Genomic DNA, 17,818 nt, shown 5'->3' with positions numbered 1-17,818 from the left:
CAAAATGTGGAAAAAGTCAAGGGGTCTGAATTCTTTCCGAAGGCACTGTATGTCATAGTTTTGCAGGCCAGGAGTGTCCGTATAGCCTCTCCCTGCTCACCATTGTTTACAACATTGTTCCATAATGTTACAGTATTTAGCTAAATCTGTTCACTGTACCAGTGGTATGCAAACATTTGGTGTCCATGAGAGAAAATAAAATGTTGTGAGTCTGGTAAAATAATCTGTGGTATTGTGTAGACTATAGCAATGTTTTATTAGTTAGCTAGGGTTTGGAGTAGGTGTATCTAGCTGTGTCATTCTCACAAAACTGACATTTTACACAAAAAATCTCAAGTGTCGTCTTTCACGAAATATCCTCTTGGATCACTGATATTAGGATATGTACCTATCTATTTCATAAATATTATTATGTTTTTTTATTAGATACTATGCATTTTACCACAATTTCCACAAAATCGTCATTACCGCAACAGTCCAAAAAAGAAATAAACAAATCAATTTCTAATAAAAAAAATTACATTGCTCCCCTAATAATAATAATAATAATAAACATAACACAGATATATATATATATATTTTTTTTTTACATTTAATTAAACTATTATTATAAAATGAAATCTGACATTTTCCCAATTTGAGCTTTTTAGCCGTTTCGGTTATGAGAAGACCAAGTGGGGTAAAGGGGGTGTATGAGAATAAGAAAACTCATAAAACCAAATAAATGAACTTAGCTTCTACTACTCCTCTAGTCTAGATGATGCATCATGGGTGAAGACAACTTTTTTTTTTTTTACTGATTGGAGTTTTTGCAGGAACTTGAAAAAGTGTCACAGTAATGAGACACATGTCCACAGACATTGTGTTTGTACGTAATAAATATTATAGTTTAATGTGAACTTCAACTAATATACAATTTTTATGATTTATGGACAAACTACAGCAACATATAAAATCAGTTCGGTTTTTCTGAAGTAAAATGTTATGAAATGACTCGAGAATTGAATCTGGATGCATTTCGGTAATGAGAATTTAATTTGGATGCATTTCGGTAATGAGAATTTAATCTGGATGTATTTTGGTAATGAGAATTTAATCTGGACGCATTTCGGTAATGAGAATTTAATCTGGACGCATTCGGTAATGAGAATTTAATCTGGATGCATTTCGGTAATGAGAATTTAATCTGGATGCATTTCGGTAATGAGAATTTGGGGTGAAAATGTACAAAATTCAGGCAAAAATTCAAAATGTATTTAAAATAAGACACTTCACCAAAGAACGAGACATCTTAGTCCTCAGAATGACAGTGGATTTTTGCAGATGCATCATGGTTTTGTAACTCAATTTGCTACAGACATGTTTACAACTGGTTTCATGAGAATCACCCAGCGGTCTTATTTGTATTTGTTTAATGCCTCAATAGATTTCATATTTCATAAACTATATTGGATACATGGCTGTACAGATTCCTGGTTCGAATCAACCCAAGATGATGAACCCTCAAGATGAGACAAAACGCGTGACAAGGTGGCCCAGAGGAAGCCAACTGTTCTCAACCCCTACATTGCAACATTCTTCAAAGAGTTTACTGAGTTTAAATGAAGACCTCTAGTGAGGTAAGTGCACACACACACACCAGCTTGATATGTCCCTTGTCCCCTGTCTTTTTACCCACAGAGTCACAGCCCTGGTGCTCTCTGTCTCTCATTCTATTCTTTTATTTTTCTACGCTTGTCCTAGGGGTGAGAAGAGCTGAAAAATCGGAACTGAGAAGGATTATTACGGAGCCCCATGAAGAACACCTGATGCTGCGCTGAATTCTTTCTCCTGGATGATCTCCTGTCCCGTTGTGTGTTTCACTGCCTCTGAATCCCTTTACTCCGAATAGAGTTGCCCTTGATCATAGCTCTAAGATTGTACCCAATCCCAATTTTAACTCCATCTCCCTCTCTCTACCTCGCTCTGTCGTGGCCGGCCGCGACCGGGAGACCCATGGGGTGGCGCACAATTGGCCCAGCGTCGTCCAGGGTAGGGGAGGGGAGGGGAGGGAATGGCCGGCAGGGATGTAGCTCAGTTGGTAGAGCATGGCGTTTGCAACGCCAGGGTTGTGGGTTCGATTCCCATGGGGGGCCAGTATAAAAAAAAAAAGATGTATGCACTCACTAACTGTAAGTCGCTCTGGATAAGAGCGTCTGCTAAATGAGTAAAATGTAAAATGTCTCTTTGTCTCTCTCCCCTACACCCCACAAACACAATATCGTTTTTACATTAGTGTTATAATGATGCTCTTATTTGGTTATATATGTATTAACTGTTGTTACTTCTACTGTCAATTCTGTTGATAATTTTGTTATCAATTTGAATAAATGTATTTTCTCTACAAATGTATTGTTTTTCTTACATTTAGATTTCAGGGAGAATTTCCCTGTAAATTTACGGCATTATACTGGCACCAGAGTTGCCAGCCTAATACTGTAATTTTACTTCACAGCAGAGATGCTGTAATTTTTTACAGTAAGGAAAATAGTAATGTGAAATATATTACAGCATCTCTGCTGTAAAGCAATGTCACGCCCTGGCTCTGGGACTCTGTTATGTTGAGCCAGGGTGTGTTGTTTCTATGTGTTTTGTGTGCTAGGGTGATTGTCTAGTTCATTTGTTTCTATGTTGGCTGGTGTGGTTCTCAATCAGAGGCAACGTGAATCAGCTGTTCCCTGTTGTCTCTGATTGGGAACCATACTTAGGTAGCCTGTTTTGCCACAGTGTTTGTGGGATCTTGTTCCGTGTATGGTTAGTGTTTGTAACCAAGGACGTCACGTTATCGTTTTGTTGTTTTGTTCGTTGTGGTGACTCAAATAAAAAAAGTATGTTCACTCATCACGCTGCGCCTTGGTCCACTGTGTTCAACGATCGTGACAAGCAAAATGACAGTATTAAACTGGCAACTCTGGTGCCAGTATAATCCTGCAAATGTACAGGGAAAAGTTGTACAGTGTATTAATACTCATGATTTATAGGAACCCTGTAGAACACTTTTACACTGTTGCATGCTATTTTACCTTTAGTCGTTTTCTCACCAACTCTTCCAACAATAGATCCATATAGCTCACTGGATCCATTCTGCTGTGTGCATGGGCTAAGACACGTCAGCCCAGCAGAACTATCTAAAAGACTCAGTAAACGTTGTGAATAACCACAGTTAAAAGGGCTTATGAGGGAGACGCATAAAGATGTCAATCAATCAGTTCTGTATGGATTCTGTGAGGATGGATGGGTGGTGGTTGTTTCCATCCAATCATAATACAGACTGCTGGATCACGTTTCCTTTCACTTCACTTGATACGTGACGTGCAACAGAATGTGAACTATCGCACGACCAGGCTGGTCCCACCAGGCTATTTCAAACATGACACATGATATGTTCGGCCTTCAGAATTCCATATGAGTGAAGTGAAGGGAAGAGCTGCCCGTTGCGTAAACCAGCACACACCGCTAACCACAGGAAAACAAACTGCTCATAGGGAGTGGTATAAGGAGAGGGGGAAAGGCAGAGGAGAGGTATTCGGTGAGTGTTGTGGCATTTTCAGGTAAGGGGCGTAGCCAGAGGGGTTAATGGTAGGGTGACAAGATTACATGACCTTTGACCCTCCGCTACAACAAACGCTGTCAGGGCAAGAACAACTTATTTTCTCCTGGCGGTTGGAGCGTCTCAGAAACAGCTACTTAAACACAGCCAGCCCCTTCACATTCTATTCGCTGCCAAAGTCTGTAGTCAAAATGAGCAGCTTGGGCCTATGAAAAATCAAACATTTGAAACAGATTTGGGTTCAGAGAAACAAAAGTCCTGGCAGAGAAACAAAAGTCCTGGCAGAGAATTAAAAGTCCTGGCCTGGAGATCTTTGTACATTTCTTTCTCTCTTTTCTTTTTTGTTGCACTTTCTAATAACTTTTCTAGAACCTATGGATTCTGCAGTTGAGAAACACTGTGTGGAGCTTGTCGCCCTTGAGCGAAGTGGCCACACAGCTGTAGTAGAGGGGAGTACTCTGTATGTCTGGGGAGGATACATGGTAAGCCTCAAACACTGTTTGAAAAGTGCCTTCCTGCAACTATCTTGAAAAGCATTGCTAATTGATAGTGTTGTTTTGAATTGATGTTTACCATTCACACGTACTGCATCTCATACATGCTGCTGATCGACTATATTCATGTTTTTTCGACTAGTAATGGGAGGAAACCTTTTTTTTTTTTTCTGCAGTCGACCGCTGGCAGTGACGTTTTCCTACCCAGTGATGAAATCTGGTTGTATGACTTAGACAGAGGTGTATGGTAAGAATATCAATGGAATTATCACATATTGTGTTTTTGATTATGGGCTGTATATCACATATTGCATAGAATATGAATGGAGAAGTTGTTTGGGTAACACTGTATTTGGATAGTCCATCTGTAGATGCTCTACAGACTATCAGTAACATTTCAACTATCTATCTACTAACCCTAACCCTAGCTCAAACCCTAACCTTTATCCTAACCCTAACCCTAAACTTAACCCTTACCCTAACCTTAACCCTTACTCTAAACTTAACCCTTACCCTAAACTTAACCTTTACCCTAACCTTAACCCTTACCCTAACCCTTATTCTAAACCTAACCCTTACCCTAACCTTAACCCTTACCCTAACCTTAACCCTTACCCTAACCCTTATTCTAAACCTAACCCTTACCCTAACCTTAACCCTTACCCTAACCACCCTAACCCTTATTCTAAACCTAACCCTTATTCTAAACCTAACCCTTATTCTAAACCTAACCCTTATTCTAAACCTAACCCTAGCTGTATCCTTAGCAAGCAGTTGCTTATCAACATATAGTTTGTTGATAGTAGGAGAGAGCATCTACAGATGGATAATTCAGACTATCCAAATAAAGTGTGACTGTTTGTTTTAAAATAATCTTAGAAAGGCCTTCTACAGTACAGCCATCAGGTAACATTAAGCAACAATTCACTGAACTATATCACTGAAATCAACATAGAAAAGATAGTAGAAACAGTAGATATATCACTGACCACAACATGAGATAGTAGAAACAGTAGATATATCACTGACCACAACATGAGATAGTAGAAACAGTAGATATATCACTGACCACAACATGAGATAGTAGAAACAGCAGATATATCACTGACCAGAACATGAGATAGTAGAAACAGTAGATATATCACTGACCACAACATGAGATAGTAGAAACAGTAGATATATCACTGACCACAACATGAGATAGTAGAAACAGTAGATATATCACTGACCACAACATGAGATAGTAGAAACAGTAGATATATCACTGACCACAACATGAGATAGTAGAAACAGTAGATATATCACTGACCACAACATGAGATAGTAAAAACAGCAGATATATCACTGACCACAACATAGATTGTATACAGTGAGGGAAAAAAGTATTTGATCCCCTGCTGATTTTGTACGTTTGCCCACTGACAAAGAAATGATCAGTCTATAATTTTAATGGTAGGTTTATTTGAACAGTGAGAGACAGAATAACAACAAAAAAATCCAGAAAAACGCATGTCAAAAATGTTATAAATTGATTTGCATTTTAATGAGGGAAATAAGTATTTGACCCCCTCTCAATCAGAAAGATTTCTGGCTCCCATGTTTCTTTTATACAGGTAACGAGCTGAGATTAGGAGCACACTCTTAAAGGGAGTGCTCCTAATCTCAGTTTGTTACCTGTATAAAAGACACCTGTCCACAGAAGCAATCAATCCATCAGATTCCAAACTCTCCACCATGGCCAAGACCAAAGAGCTCTCCAAGGATGTCAGGGACAAGATTGTAGACCTACACAAGGCTGGAATGGGCTACAAGACCATCGCCAAGCAGCTTGGTGAGAAGGTGACAACAGTTGGTGCGATTATTTGCAAATGGAAGAAACACAAAAGAACTGTCAATCTCCCTCGGCCTGGGGCTCCATGCAAGATCTCACCTCGTGGAGTTGCAATGATCATGAGAACGGTGAGGAATCCGCCCAGAACTACACGGGAGGATCTTGTAAATGATATCAAGGCAGCTGGGACCATAGTCACCAAGAAAACAATTGGTAACACACTACGCCGTGAAGGACTGAAATCCTGCAGCGCCCGCAAGGTCTCCCTGCTCAAGAAAGCACATATACAGGGCCGTCTGAAGTTTGCCAATGAACATCTGAATGATTCAGAGGAGAACCTGGGTGAAAGTGTTGTGGTCAGATGAGACCAAAATCGAGCTCCTTGGCATTAACTCTACTCGCCGTGTTTGGAGGAGGAGGAATGCTGCCTATGACCCCAGAACACCATCCCCACCGTCAAACATGGAGGTGGAAACATTATGCTTTGGGGGTGTTTTTCTGCTAAGGGGACAGGACAACTTCACCGCATTAAAGGGACGATGGACGGGGCCATGTATCGTCAAATCTTGGGTGAGAACCTCCTTCCCTCAGCCAGGGCATTGAAAATGGGTCGTGGATTGGTATTCCAGCATGACAATGACCCAAAACACACGGCCAAGGCAACAAAGGAGTGGCTCAAGAAGAAGCACATTAAGGTCCTGGAGTGGCCTAGCCAGTCTCCAGACCTTAATCCCATAGAAAATCTGTGGAGGGAGCTGAAGGTTCGAGTTGACAAACGTCAGCCTCGAAACCTTAATGACTTAGAGAAGATCTGCAAAGAGGAGTGGAACAAAATCCCTCCTGAGATGTGTGCAAACCTGGTGGCCAACTACAAGAAACGTCTGACCTCTGTGATTGCCAACAAGGGTTTTGCCACCAAGTACTAAGTCATGTTTTACAGAGGGGTCAAATACTTATTTCCCTCATTAAAATGCAAATCAATTTCATAACATTTTTGACATGCGTTTTCTGGATTTTTTTGTTGTTATTCTGTCTCTCACTGTTCAAATAAACCTACCATTAAAATTATAGACTGATCATGTCTTTGTCAGTGGGCAAACGTATAAAATCAGCAGGGGATCAAATACTTTTTTCCCTCACTGTAACATAAACAGTAGATGATGGACACACAGTAAACACTGGAATGCGCAGCGCAGAAAGAATGATGTTTTGATTGACAGGTTTTGATTGACTAGATAGATCCTTAAAAGTGTAATGTTCAACAGTTTGGCAATCAACTTTCATCATTCTGCATCTCAGTATCATATCGGGGATACTATTACATTATATTAAAACAGTGTTATCACATAGTTTACTAGAAATTAATAGTAATGTTATTGATTGTATTTACAATTATACAAATGACAGTCATTTAGTGTTCCAATATGGGAGGTGTAGAATACAGCAACAGATGTGTCTCAGTGTTAGTATTTATCTCTTTCTTTAATCGTTGCGGAAGAATGCTTCATGTCACTGTGTGTCCTGGGGCTAGTTGAATACAACTAGTTTAGACTGGTCTATACTGGTCTATCGTGCTAGACTGGTCTATACTGGTCTATGGTGCTAGACTGGTCTATAGTGGTCTATGGTGCTAGACTGGTCTATAGTGGTCTATAGTGCTAGACTGGTCTATAGTGGTCTATAGTGCTAGACTGGTCTATAGTGGTCTATAGTGCTAGACTGGTCTATAGTGGTCTATCGTGCTAGACTGGTCTGTAGTGGTCTATAGTGCTAGACTGGTCTATACTGGGCTATAGTGCTAGACTGGTCTATAGTGGTCTATAGTGCTAGACTGGTCTATACTGGGCTATAGTGCTAGACTGGTCTATGGTTGTCTATAGTATTAGACTGGTCTGTAGTGGTCTATAGTGCTAGACTGGTCTGTAGTGGTCTATCGTGCTAGACTGGTCTGTAGTGGTCTATAGTGCTAGACTGGTCTATAGTGCTAGACTGGTCTATAGTGGTCTATCGTGCTAGACTGGTCTATAGTGCTAGACTGGTCTGTAGTGGTCTATCGTGCTAGACTGGTCTATAGTGGTCTATAGTGCTAGACTGGTCTGTAGTGGTACACTGGTCTTATCTTCAGTTTGAACCCAGAAAGTTAAGCCTACCCCCAGGCCAAATTTGCACTAAGACTTAGCTATGTTGCCTGGAGCTTAAATGTGTATGCTGTGTGTGTTCATAGTTGGTTTGTTCATTTATCTTCTGAAGGGAAATGTGTCAAATGTCAGGAGAGGTCCCGCCCCCTATGTCAGGCACCTGTAGCTGCTTTCTGAATGGTCACATGTACATATTCGGGGGATATGATGACAGCGGACAGACCAATCAGGTGAGCTAGCTCGACAGAAACTGTAGTGCCCCTGATCTACATGTGCAAACATTTTCTAGAAAATCACCAAAAGCTTATTCATTATTATTAAGGCTTACATTGTTTACGAGACAGTTCAGATTGGTTCAAACAGTAGGTTCAGACACACATTTATTACTTATGCTGAAAAGATGTGTGCTTGCAGCTTTGCTGTGTCAACCTCCTGGATGGGGACTACAGTTGGAGGAGAGTGAAAGCTGAGCGCGGCTCCCCTCCTTCACCCAGAGATAAGCTGTGCTGCTGGGTTTACAACAACAGGTCAGTAACATATAATATAAGAATGCAACGCCAATGCCCATTGCAGTATTGGCATAAACAGGAAGAGAGTCAGGGTTCAAATGACACATTTAAGGGGACACTGTGAGATTCTGGCAATTAGCAATTAGCCAATGCTAACTGGCCTTAGTACAATGACTGGAAGTCTACAGGTCCAGTTGCACTGGACTCTGGGTAGAAACAGTTTAATTGACAGAATCTCGCAGTATCCCTTTAAAGGCTACTATTGGGGGTGTTGTAAAAATAGTGGCCTGGACCAACTAAATATTTAACACAAATGCGGGCGGTTTCCCATGTTGATTGTTTTGACTTTGGGAGAATCTTGTAATTTACCCCAATTGAGAATCTTCCATTCTGTAGGGTCACCTACTTTGAGAATCTTCCATTCTGTAGGGTCACCTACTTTGAGAATCTTCCATTCTGTAGGGTCACCTACTTTGAGAATCTTCCATTCTGTAGGGTCACCTACTTTGAGAATCTTCCATTCTGTAGGGTCACCTACTTTGAGAATCTTCCATTCTGTAGGGTCACCTACTTTGAGAATCTTCCATTCTGTAGGGTCACCTACTTTGAGAATCTTCGATTCTGTAGGGTCACCTACTTTGAGAATCTTCCATTCTGTAGGGTCACCTACTTTGAGAATCTTCCATTCTGTAGGGTCACCTACTTTGGTGGATATGGTCACAAGACACTTGATGACATCATGGATGACAAAAGCTTCATCATGGACACGGCATCATTGGTACATTTTCGCTTTTTTGTTTGTGATTGTGTCCAAATGTATGAATTACAACCACTATTTTCACTTTGTTGTACTGATCAGTAAAATATTGTGTGTTCTGTAGGAGCAGAACGTTGGTTGGGGATGGAACAATGAAGTCCATGTTTTTGACACAACACTAGCCAGCTGGAGAGAACCACAGAGCTCTGTAAGACAGATACATACTGTAAGACACATACTGTATGTTTACATCACAACATAACTTCACCATGTGGAACAGAGTTAAAAACGTAGCGTAACCTTACTCCACAGATAGCTTGAAATGTCGCCGATGGAGCTATCCAATCAGTACCTGTTGTATATAGCTCAATCAGTTCCTACATTGTCAAGCGGGTGGTCACATGTGTTAGTGACATAGAAGACCCTGGTTCAAGCCCAGTCAGAGGAGAGGTAGAGGACCCTGGTTCAAGCCCAGTCAGAGGAGAGGTAGAGGGACCTGGTTCAAGCCCAGTCAGTGGAGAGGTAGAGGACCCTGGTTCAAGCCCAGTCAGAGGAGACTTAGAGGACCCTGGTTCAAGCCCAGTCAGTGGAGAGGTAGAGGACCCTGGTTCAAGCCCAGTCAGAGGAGAGGTAGAGGGACCTGGTTCAAGCCCAGTCAGAGGAGAGGTAGAGGACCCTGGTTCAAGCCCAGTCAGAGGAGAGGTAGAGGACCCTGGTTCAAGCCCAGTCAGAGGAGAGGTAGAGGACCCTGGTTCAAGCCCAGTCAGAGGAGAGGTAGAGGACCCTGGTTCAAGCCCAGTCAGAGGAGAGGTAGAGGACCCTGGTTCAAGCCCAGTCAGAGGAGAGGTAGAGGGACCCTGGTTCAAGCCCAGTCATAGACAAGTTGAGGGAGGCAGCGCTATATGCTAAGCTAGCACACTGACACTGGTTATGCATGCACCAATTAGTTACCAATGAGTTCTTTGCACACAAGCAGCCAAGCCACATAGTTCTTTGTACCTGTACCGTAAGTAGCTCTTTCTGACTACAGGGTCGTGCTCCTGCCCCCAGAGCTGCCCATGCAGGTGCAACGATTGGTCATAAAGGGTATGTCTATGGGGGGAGAGTACTGGTGAGTACTCTGTTCATCTGAACTCCTCCTCACCTTCTGTATTGCATTGCTGCAGAGACACAGATTCCCTAAAACATTGCTAAGATGAATGGGATCACATTGCTGACTGTTTAATACTTGGCTCAAGTTTGTGGACCTGTTTTTGGAATGGTGTTCAGTTCGTTGCCCTTCCTTTTAGGAAACCGCACCAAGTGACATTCATTGTCTAGATCTGAAATCATGGACATGGTCTGAAGTGTAGGTATTTATATTTCACTCTTTCATATGCTCATCTTTTAAAAAATGGTCTACTGTTATCATAATAACAGCTTTGGTGTGTTTTGAAGACTTTTAACTGTTACCCTCCAAATGTCTTCTCCAGAGTGGCAGCATCCAATGTGCCAGGCGGAAGGTCGTGGCACAGCCTCACTGCAGTATCTGACAGCACTTTGTTTCTATTTGGTGGACTGAGTGTTGACTGCAAACCAATGAGTAAGTCATTTACCCAATGTAGTCCCAGTTGGACTAAATCCTTACTCAGCTGTTACGCAACAGTTTGACCCTACTAGAATGCCTTGTGTTCCACGGAGTTATTTCTTTCTCATAATATCTATTATGTTTCTGTAGGTGATAGATGGGTTTTAGATGTTGATACAAAGACATGGAGGGAGTTTGAACATCCAAACAACAACAAACCAAGGTAGTACAGTAGCTGGTCAGTTTAGCGTCTAGCTACTAATCTGATTAAACTGGTATCACTGGTAAGACTCCCTGATAAATAAAGGTTTCCATCTAATCTGAAGTCTGTATGTGCAGATCATTCAGTGAAGAGAAATTAGCCTAGAATGTACAATGATTATACTGAGTATACTGAGTCTCTGTACTTTGATGAAATCCCCCATTTCATTGACTTTCCCCCCCCTGCAGGTTGTGGCACACAGCAAGCCAAGCAAAGGACTCTGATGTCATTGTGTTTGGGGGTAGTTGTGACTACATCCTCCAAGTAGGAACGTATGAGAATTTGACGGTATGATGAAAGCCTTCAGCCAAATCATTACAGTAACCCTGGTTTATGAAGAATCATTGACACTACAACTAACTGTTCGTTTTCACATTGTTTCAGGGCCACAGCAACAATGCACTTGTTTTCCAGACCCAGCCTTATCCCCTCTTTCGGTAAACTTTCTCATAATAATCACAGATTTTATTTACATCACATGTAATGTTCGTTTTCGTTGTCCCGTAAAGCAGCAATCAGCAGTAGAAACAATAACAACGTGTTTTCCCCGCCCCTGTTTTGGTAAAAGACTGAGGGATGGGGCTGGAGAAATGTAACGACTCAAATGTATAGACAGAGCTATGGATGGAAGGACTGACCAGCCATGATATCAAAATGATAGTTTTAACCATGTTTGGAGGATATTTGGTGTTTGTTTACATTCACTTTGTTTACAAACATTAGAGTAAAACAAGCTTACATTTAGGGTTTCTGATTGGGTAGACAGTTGAACTAAGCTCATGAGGCATTGATAAGTTATAGTCTTCAAGAAGTAATGGGTACATGTCATTAATTTATATGTCCAAAAATCGATGTAGCAACTGCTGATTTCCCCTTTAAACATGTTGTTTTGTCTTACAGGATATGTGTGGACTGCATAGCAAAGAATGTGAAGAACTGCAAGATGCTTCAAAACCAGTTTCCATCTCTGCCCCGGAAGCTACTGCAAGCTGTACAGAGGAGAACGTCTAGAAAAATATAATACATACAGTGCATTGGGAAAGTATTCAGACCCCTTGGCTTTTCCCACATTTTGTTACGTTACAGCCTTATTCTAAAAGGTATTACATTGGTTTTTCCCCCTCATCAATCTACACACAATACCCCATAATGACAAAGCAAAAACAGGTTTCTAGACATTTTAACTAATTTATAAAAAATAAAAAACTGAAATATCATATTTACATAAGTATTCAGACCTTTACTCAGTACTTTGTTGAAGCACCTTTGGCAGTGATTACAGCCTCGAGTCTTCTTGGGTATGACGCTACAAGCATGGCACACCTGTATTTGGGGAGTTTCAGGTTGGATGGGGAGTGTCGCTGGACAGCTATTTTCAGGTCTCTCCAGAAATGTTAGATCGGGTTCAAATCCGGGCTCTGGCTGGGCCACTCAAGGACATTCAGAGACTTGTCCCGAAGCCACTCCTGTATTTGTCTTGGCTGTAAGCTTAGGGTTGTTGTCCTGTTGGAAGGTGAACCTTCACCCCAGTATGATGTCCTGAGCACTCTGGAGCAGGTTTTCATCAAGGATCTCTCTGTACTTTGCTCCGTTCATCTTTGCCTCGATCCTGACTAGTCTCTCAGTCTCTGCCGCTGAAAAACATCCCCACATCATGATGCTGCCACCACCATGCTTCACCGTAGGGATGGTGCCAGGTTTCCTCTACAAGTGACGCTTGGAATTCAGGCCAAATAGTTCAATCTTGGTTTCATCAGACCAGAGAATCTTGTTTTTCATGGTCTGAGAGTCTTTAGGTGCCTTTTGGCAAACTCCAAGCGTGCTTTCATGTGCCTTTTACTGAGGAGTGGCTTCCATCTGGCCACTGTACCATAAAGGCCTGATTGGTAGAGTGCTGCAGAGATGGTTTTCCTTCTGGAAGGTTCTCCCATCTCCACAGAGGAACTCTAGAGCTCTGTCAGAGTGACCATCGGGTTCTTGGTCACCTCCCTGACCAAGGCCCTTCTCCCCCGATTGCTCAGTTTGGCTGGGCGGCCAGCTCTAGGAAGAGTCTTGGTGGTTCCAAACTTCTTCCATTTAAGAATGATTGGGATCTTCAATGCTGCAGAAATGTTTTGGTACCCTTCCCCAGATCTGTGCCTCGACACAATCCTTTCTCTGAGCTCTACGGACAATTCCTTCGACCTCATGGCTTGGTTTCTGCTCTGTCAACTGTGGGACCTTATATAGACAGGTGTGTGCCTTTCCAAATCATGCTCAATCAATTGAATTTACCACAGGTGGACTCCAATCAAGTTGTAGAAACATCTCAAGGATGATCAATGGAAACAGGATACACATGACCTCAATTCCGAGTCTCATAGCAAAAAGTCTCATGTAAATAAGATATTTCTGTGTTTTATTTTTAATACATTTGCAAAAATATCAAAAAACCTGTTTTCGCTTTGTCATTATGGGGTATTGTGTGTAACATTTTTATTTAATCAATTTTAGAATAAGGCTGTAACATAACAAAATGTGGAAAAAGTTAAGGGGTCTGAATACTTTCCGAAGGCACTGTATAATAAAATCTAATAAAGATGATCTCAGAGAGATAGTGTTCAACGGTAGAGGCTGCAGTAAAGTGATAATGCAGAACACTAGAGGCTGCAGTAAAGTGATAATGCAGAACACTAGAGGCTGCAGTGAAGTGATAATGCAGAGTAGGTCTATATTTAAAGGGTATGTGGGGACATTCTGTCCTGCAAAACATGTATTCATGTATTATACTGTGTATAAAACCACACACTTCAACAGTCAATGACCGACCTTGATTAAATACTTATTTAAATCTTGCACAATGAAAATGTTTTTTTTTTGTAAGTATTTCAGCGAGATCAGTCGTTGTCTCTTCAAGTGTGTCGTTTTCTAGGCCTAGGGCTAGGCAAATATGTGTTTCGGTTTCCAAGCTGCTTTCCTGCCAGTGCCAGCACCTTGCATATCTGTGCACAGAGCTCTACCTCCATTTTGTTGACTTTATTTATCTGCACATATTTAAATGTTTTACAGATTAGTGTGTATGCTATGCATGAATGAGTCCTGCAGTAAAAGCTCAGGTGGAATAAAGATATACACAGAACACTCACACTACTGTAGTAGAGAATCAAATACATGTTGACGTCACTTTGGTCTCTCTGAAAGAGTAGGACAGAATCTGAGCTGACGTCAGCTAAAAAGACTTGAGAGAACAGTGAGTATTATTACTGCTGAATCCTTCTGTACTAGAGGCCTCCATTCCTCCTGATTTACCCCATGTGACCCATCTGGGTTTCCTCTTTCATCATTCTGACGTATAGTTATGAGTGTGCCTTGTTTCAACAAGACCACTCTAGATAAACAACTACTACTAGTATTATTAGTAGTACTACTACCACAGTCACTACTACGTACTACTACCACAGTCACTACTACTACTACTACCACAGTCACTACTACATACTACTACCACAGTCACCACTACGTACTACTACCACAGTCACTACTACGTACTACTACCACAGTCACTACTACATACTACTACCACAGTCACTACTACATACTACTACCACAGTCACTATTACTACGTACTACTACCACAGTCACTACTTCGTACTACTACCACATTCACTACTACATACTACTACCACAGTCACTACTACTACGTACTACTACCACAGTCACTACTACGTACTACTACCACAGTCACTATTACTACTACTACCACAGTCACTACTACATACTACTACCACAGTCACTATTACTGTGTACTACTACCACAGTCACTACTACTACTACTACCACAGTCACTACTACGTACTACTACCACAGTCACTACTACTACTACTACCACAGTCACTACTACGTACTACTACCACAGTCACTACTACATACTACTACCACAGTCACTACTACTACTACTACCACAGTCACTACTACGTACTACTACCACAGTCACTACTACTACTACTACCACAGTCACTACTACTACTACTACCACAGTCACTACTACGTACTACTACCACAGTCACTACTACTACTACTACCACAGTCACTACTACGTACTACTACCACAGTCACTACTACTACTACTACCAGAGACACTACTACATACTACTACCACAGTCACTACTACATACTACTACCACAGTCACTATTACTACGTACTACTACCACAGTCACTACTTCGTACTACTACCACATTCACTACTACATACTACTACCACAGTCACTACTACTACGTACTACTACCACAGTCACTACTACGTACTACTACCACAGTCACTACTACTACTACTACCACAGTCACTACTACATACTACTACCACAGTCACTACTACTGTGTACTACTACCACAGTCACTACTACATACTACTACCACAGTCACTACTACATACTACTACCACAGTCACTACTACAACCTACTACTACCACAGTCACTACTACTACGTACTACTACCACAGTCACTACTACTACGTACTACTACCACAGTCACTACTACTACGTACTGCTACCACAGTCACTACTACTACGTACTACTACCACAGTCACTACTACTACTACTATGACAGTCACTACTACATGCTACTACCACAGTCACTACTATTACATTTACATTTACATTTTAGTCATTTAGCAGACGCTCTTATCCAGAGCGACTTACAGTTAGTGAGTGCATACATTATTTTATTACTGGAATCAAACCCACAACCCTGGCGTTGCAAACGCCATGCTCTACCAACTGAGCTACATCCCTGCCGGCCATTCTCTCCCCTACCCTGGACGACGCTGGGCCAATTGTGCGCTGCCTCATGGGTCTCCCGGTCGCGGCCGGCTACGACTACTTCTTCCACAGTCACTACTACTACTACTACCACAGTCAATACTACATACTACTACTGCAGTCACTACTACGTACTACTACCACAGTCACTACTACATACTACTACCACAGTCACTACTACATACTACTACCACAGTCACTACTACATACTACTACCACAGTCACTACTACGTACTACTACCACAGTCACTACTACGTACTACTACCACAGTCACTACTACTACGCACTACTACCACAGTCACTACTACATACTACTACTACAGTCACTACTATGTACTACTACCACAGTCACTACTACTACGTACTACTACCAGTCACTACTACATACTACTACAACAGTCACTACTATTGCTATTTCTGTATGGACCTCGCTTTGTGCACGGGGGCATTGTCATGCTGAAACAGGAAAGGGCCTTCCCCAAAGTTGGAAGCACAGAATCATCTAGAATGTAATTGTATGCTGTATGGTTAAGATTTCCCTTCACTGGAACTAAAGGGCCTAGCCCAAACCATAAAAAACAGCCCCAGACCATTATTCCTCCTCTACCAAACTTTACAGATGGCACTATGCATCAGAGCAGGTAGCGTTCTCCTGGCATCCGCCAAACCCAGATTTGTCCGTTGGACTGCCAGATAGTGAAGTGTGATTCATCACTCCAGAGAACGCATTTCCACTGCTTCAGAGTCCAATGGCGGCGAGCTTTACACCACTCCAGCTGACGCTTGGCATTGCACATAGTGATCTTAGGCTTGCTCGGCCATGGAAACCCATTTCATGAAGCTCCCAACGAACAGTTCTTGTGCTGACGTTGCTTCCAGGGGAAGTTTGAAACTCGGTAGTGAGTGTTGCAACTGAGGACAGACGCTACACGCTTCAGCACTCGGTGGTCCCGTTCTGTGAGCTTGTGTAGCCTACCACTTCGTAGATGAGCCGTTGTTGCTCTTAGACGTTTCCACTTCACAATAACAGCACTTACAGTTGACCGGGGGCAGCTCTAGCAGGGCAGAAAGTTGACGAACTGACGTGTTGGAAAGGTGGCATCCTATGACGGTGGAACTTTGAAAGTCACTGAGCGCTTCAGTAAGGCCATTCTACTGCCAATGTTTGTCTATGGAGATTGCATGGCTGTGGGCTCGATTTTATACACCTGTCAGCAACGGGTGTGGCTGAAATAGCCGAATCCACTAATTTGAAGGGGTGTCCACATACTTTTGTAAATATAGGGTATCACTAAAGGCTACTATCCCTCTACTGTAATACAGTCATCAGCATTTTCAACACCAGCAATTTCAATTTCTAAACGTGTTCGATTAACATACAAATATCTTTGGCCAACTGAAGCAAGTCACACAATTTTTCTTTAGGAAAACTACCCATTCTAGATGCTATTTGACCTCTGGCCTGGCTACAACATTGATGACAATGGGTGATGTTAGTATGACCACCATGGCATGTAGCTCCCCTCAATATTCCAAAGAATTGTGAGTGAAATGTGTTGAAGTGTGTAGACAGTGGCGTCTGTTACTCTCACACAGGTAAGCAGTCTAGCCCAGAGAAGCATACACACATCCGTCCTGCTTCAGTCTCCCTGCATCCAGCCCATATCCCCACAGCATCACACACACCACACTCACACAGGTACACACACACACACACAAACACACACACCCACACTCGTTTTATATATCTACTAAACTTGTTTTATATATCTATCGAACTTGTTTTATTTATCTATTAAATATCTATTAAACTTGTTTTATATATCTATTAAACATGTTTTATATATCTATTAAACTTGTTTTATATATCT

At 41.8% G+C, this 17,818-nt stretch overlaps 1 protein-coding gene across 1 annotated transcript; it reads left to right on the top strand.

Moving 5' to 3' along the window:
• The first annotated feature begins 3,465 nt into the window (after positions 1 to 3,465).
• LOC121583833 (kelch domain-containing protein 1-like) lies at positions 3,466 to 12,207 on the top strand. The gene is made up of 14 exons (XM_045211435.1): positions 3,466 to 3,568; positions 3,959 to 4,071; positions 4,260 to 4,330; positions 8,165 to 8,282; positions 8,467 to 8,579; positions 9,255 to 9,339; positions 9,443 to 9,526; positions 10,349 to 10,429; positions 10,608 to 10,666; positions 10,791 to 10,900; positions 11,036 to 11,108; positions 11,336 to 11,435; positions 11,532 to 11,584; positions 12,048 to 12,207. The coding sequence occupies exons 2-14, from the start codon at positions 3,964 to 3,966 to the stop codon at positions 12,166 to 12,168; spliced, it is 1,176 nt and encodes a 391-aa protein (XP_045067370.1). The 5' UTR covers positions 3,466 to 3,568; positions 3,959 to 3,963; the 3' UTR covers positions 12,169 to 12,207.
• The last annotated feature ends 5,611 nt before the right edge of the window (positions 12,208 to 17,818 follow it).

The sequence above is a fragment of the Coregonus clupeaformis genome, chromosome 37 (assembly GCF_020615455.1).
Source record: "Coregonus clupeaformis isolate EN_2021a chromosome 37, ASM2061545v1, whole genome shotgun sequence".
Taxonomy (NCBI): domain Eukaryota; kingdom Metazoa; phylum Chordata; class Actinopteri; order Salmoniformes; family Salmonidae; genus Coregonus; species Coregonus clupeaformis.
The sequence above is the reverse complement of the archived record's forward strand: the minus strand, read 5'-3'. Positions and strand labels throughout refer to the sequence as shown.

Coding starts and splice junctions, on each gene's coding strand:
- LOC121583833 (XM_045211435.1), top strand. CDS start 3,964: ATGGATTCTGCAGTTGAGAAACACTGTGTGGAGCTTGTCGCCCTTGAG. Junction 10,430..10,607: donor TCTATGGGGGGAGAGTACTG/GTGAGTACTCTG, acceptor CCTTCCTTTTAG/GAAACCGCACCAAGTGACAT. Junction 11,436..11,531: donor GAACGTATGAGAATTTGACG/GTATGATGAAAG, acceptor ACATTGTTTCAG/GGCCACAGCAACAATGCACT.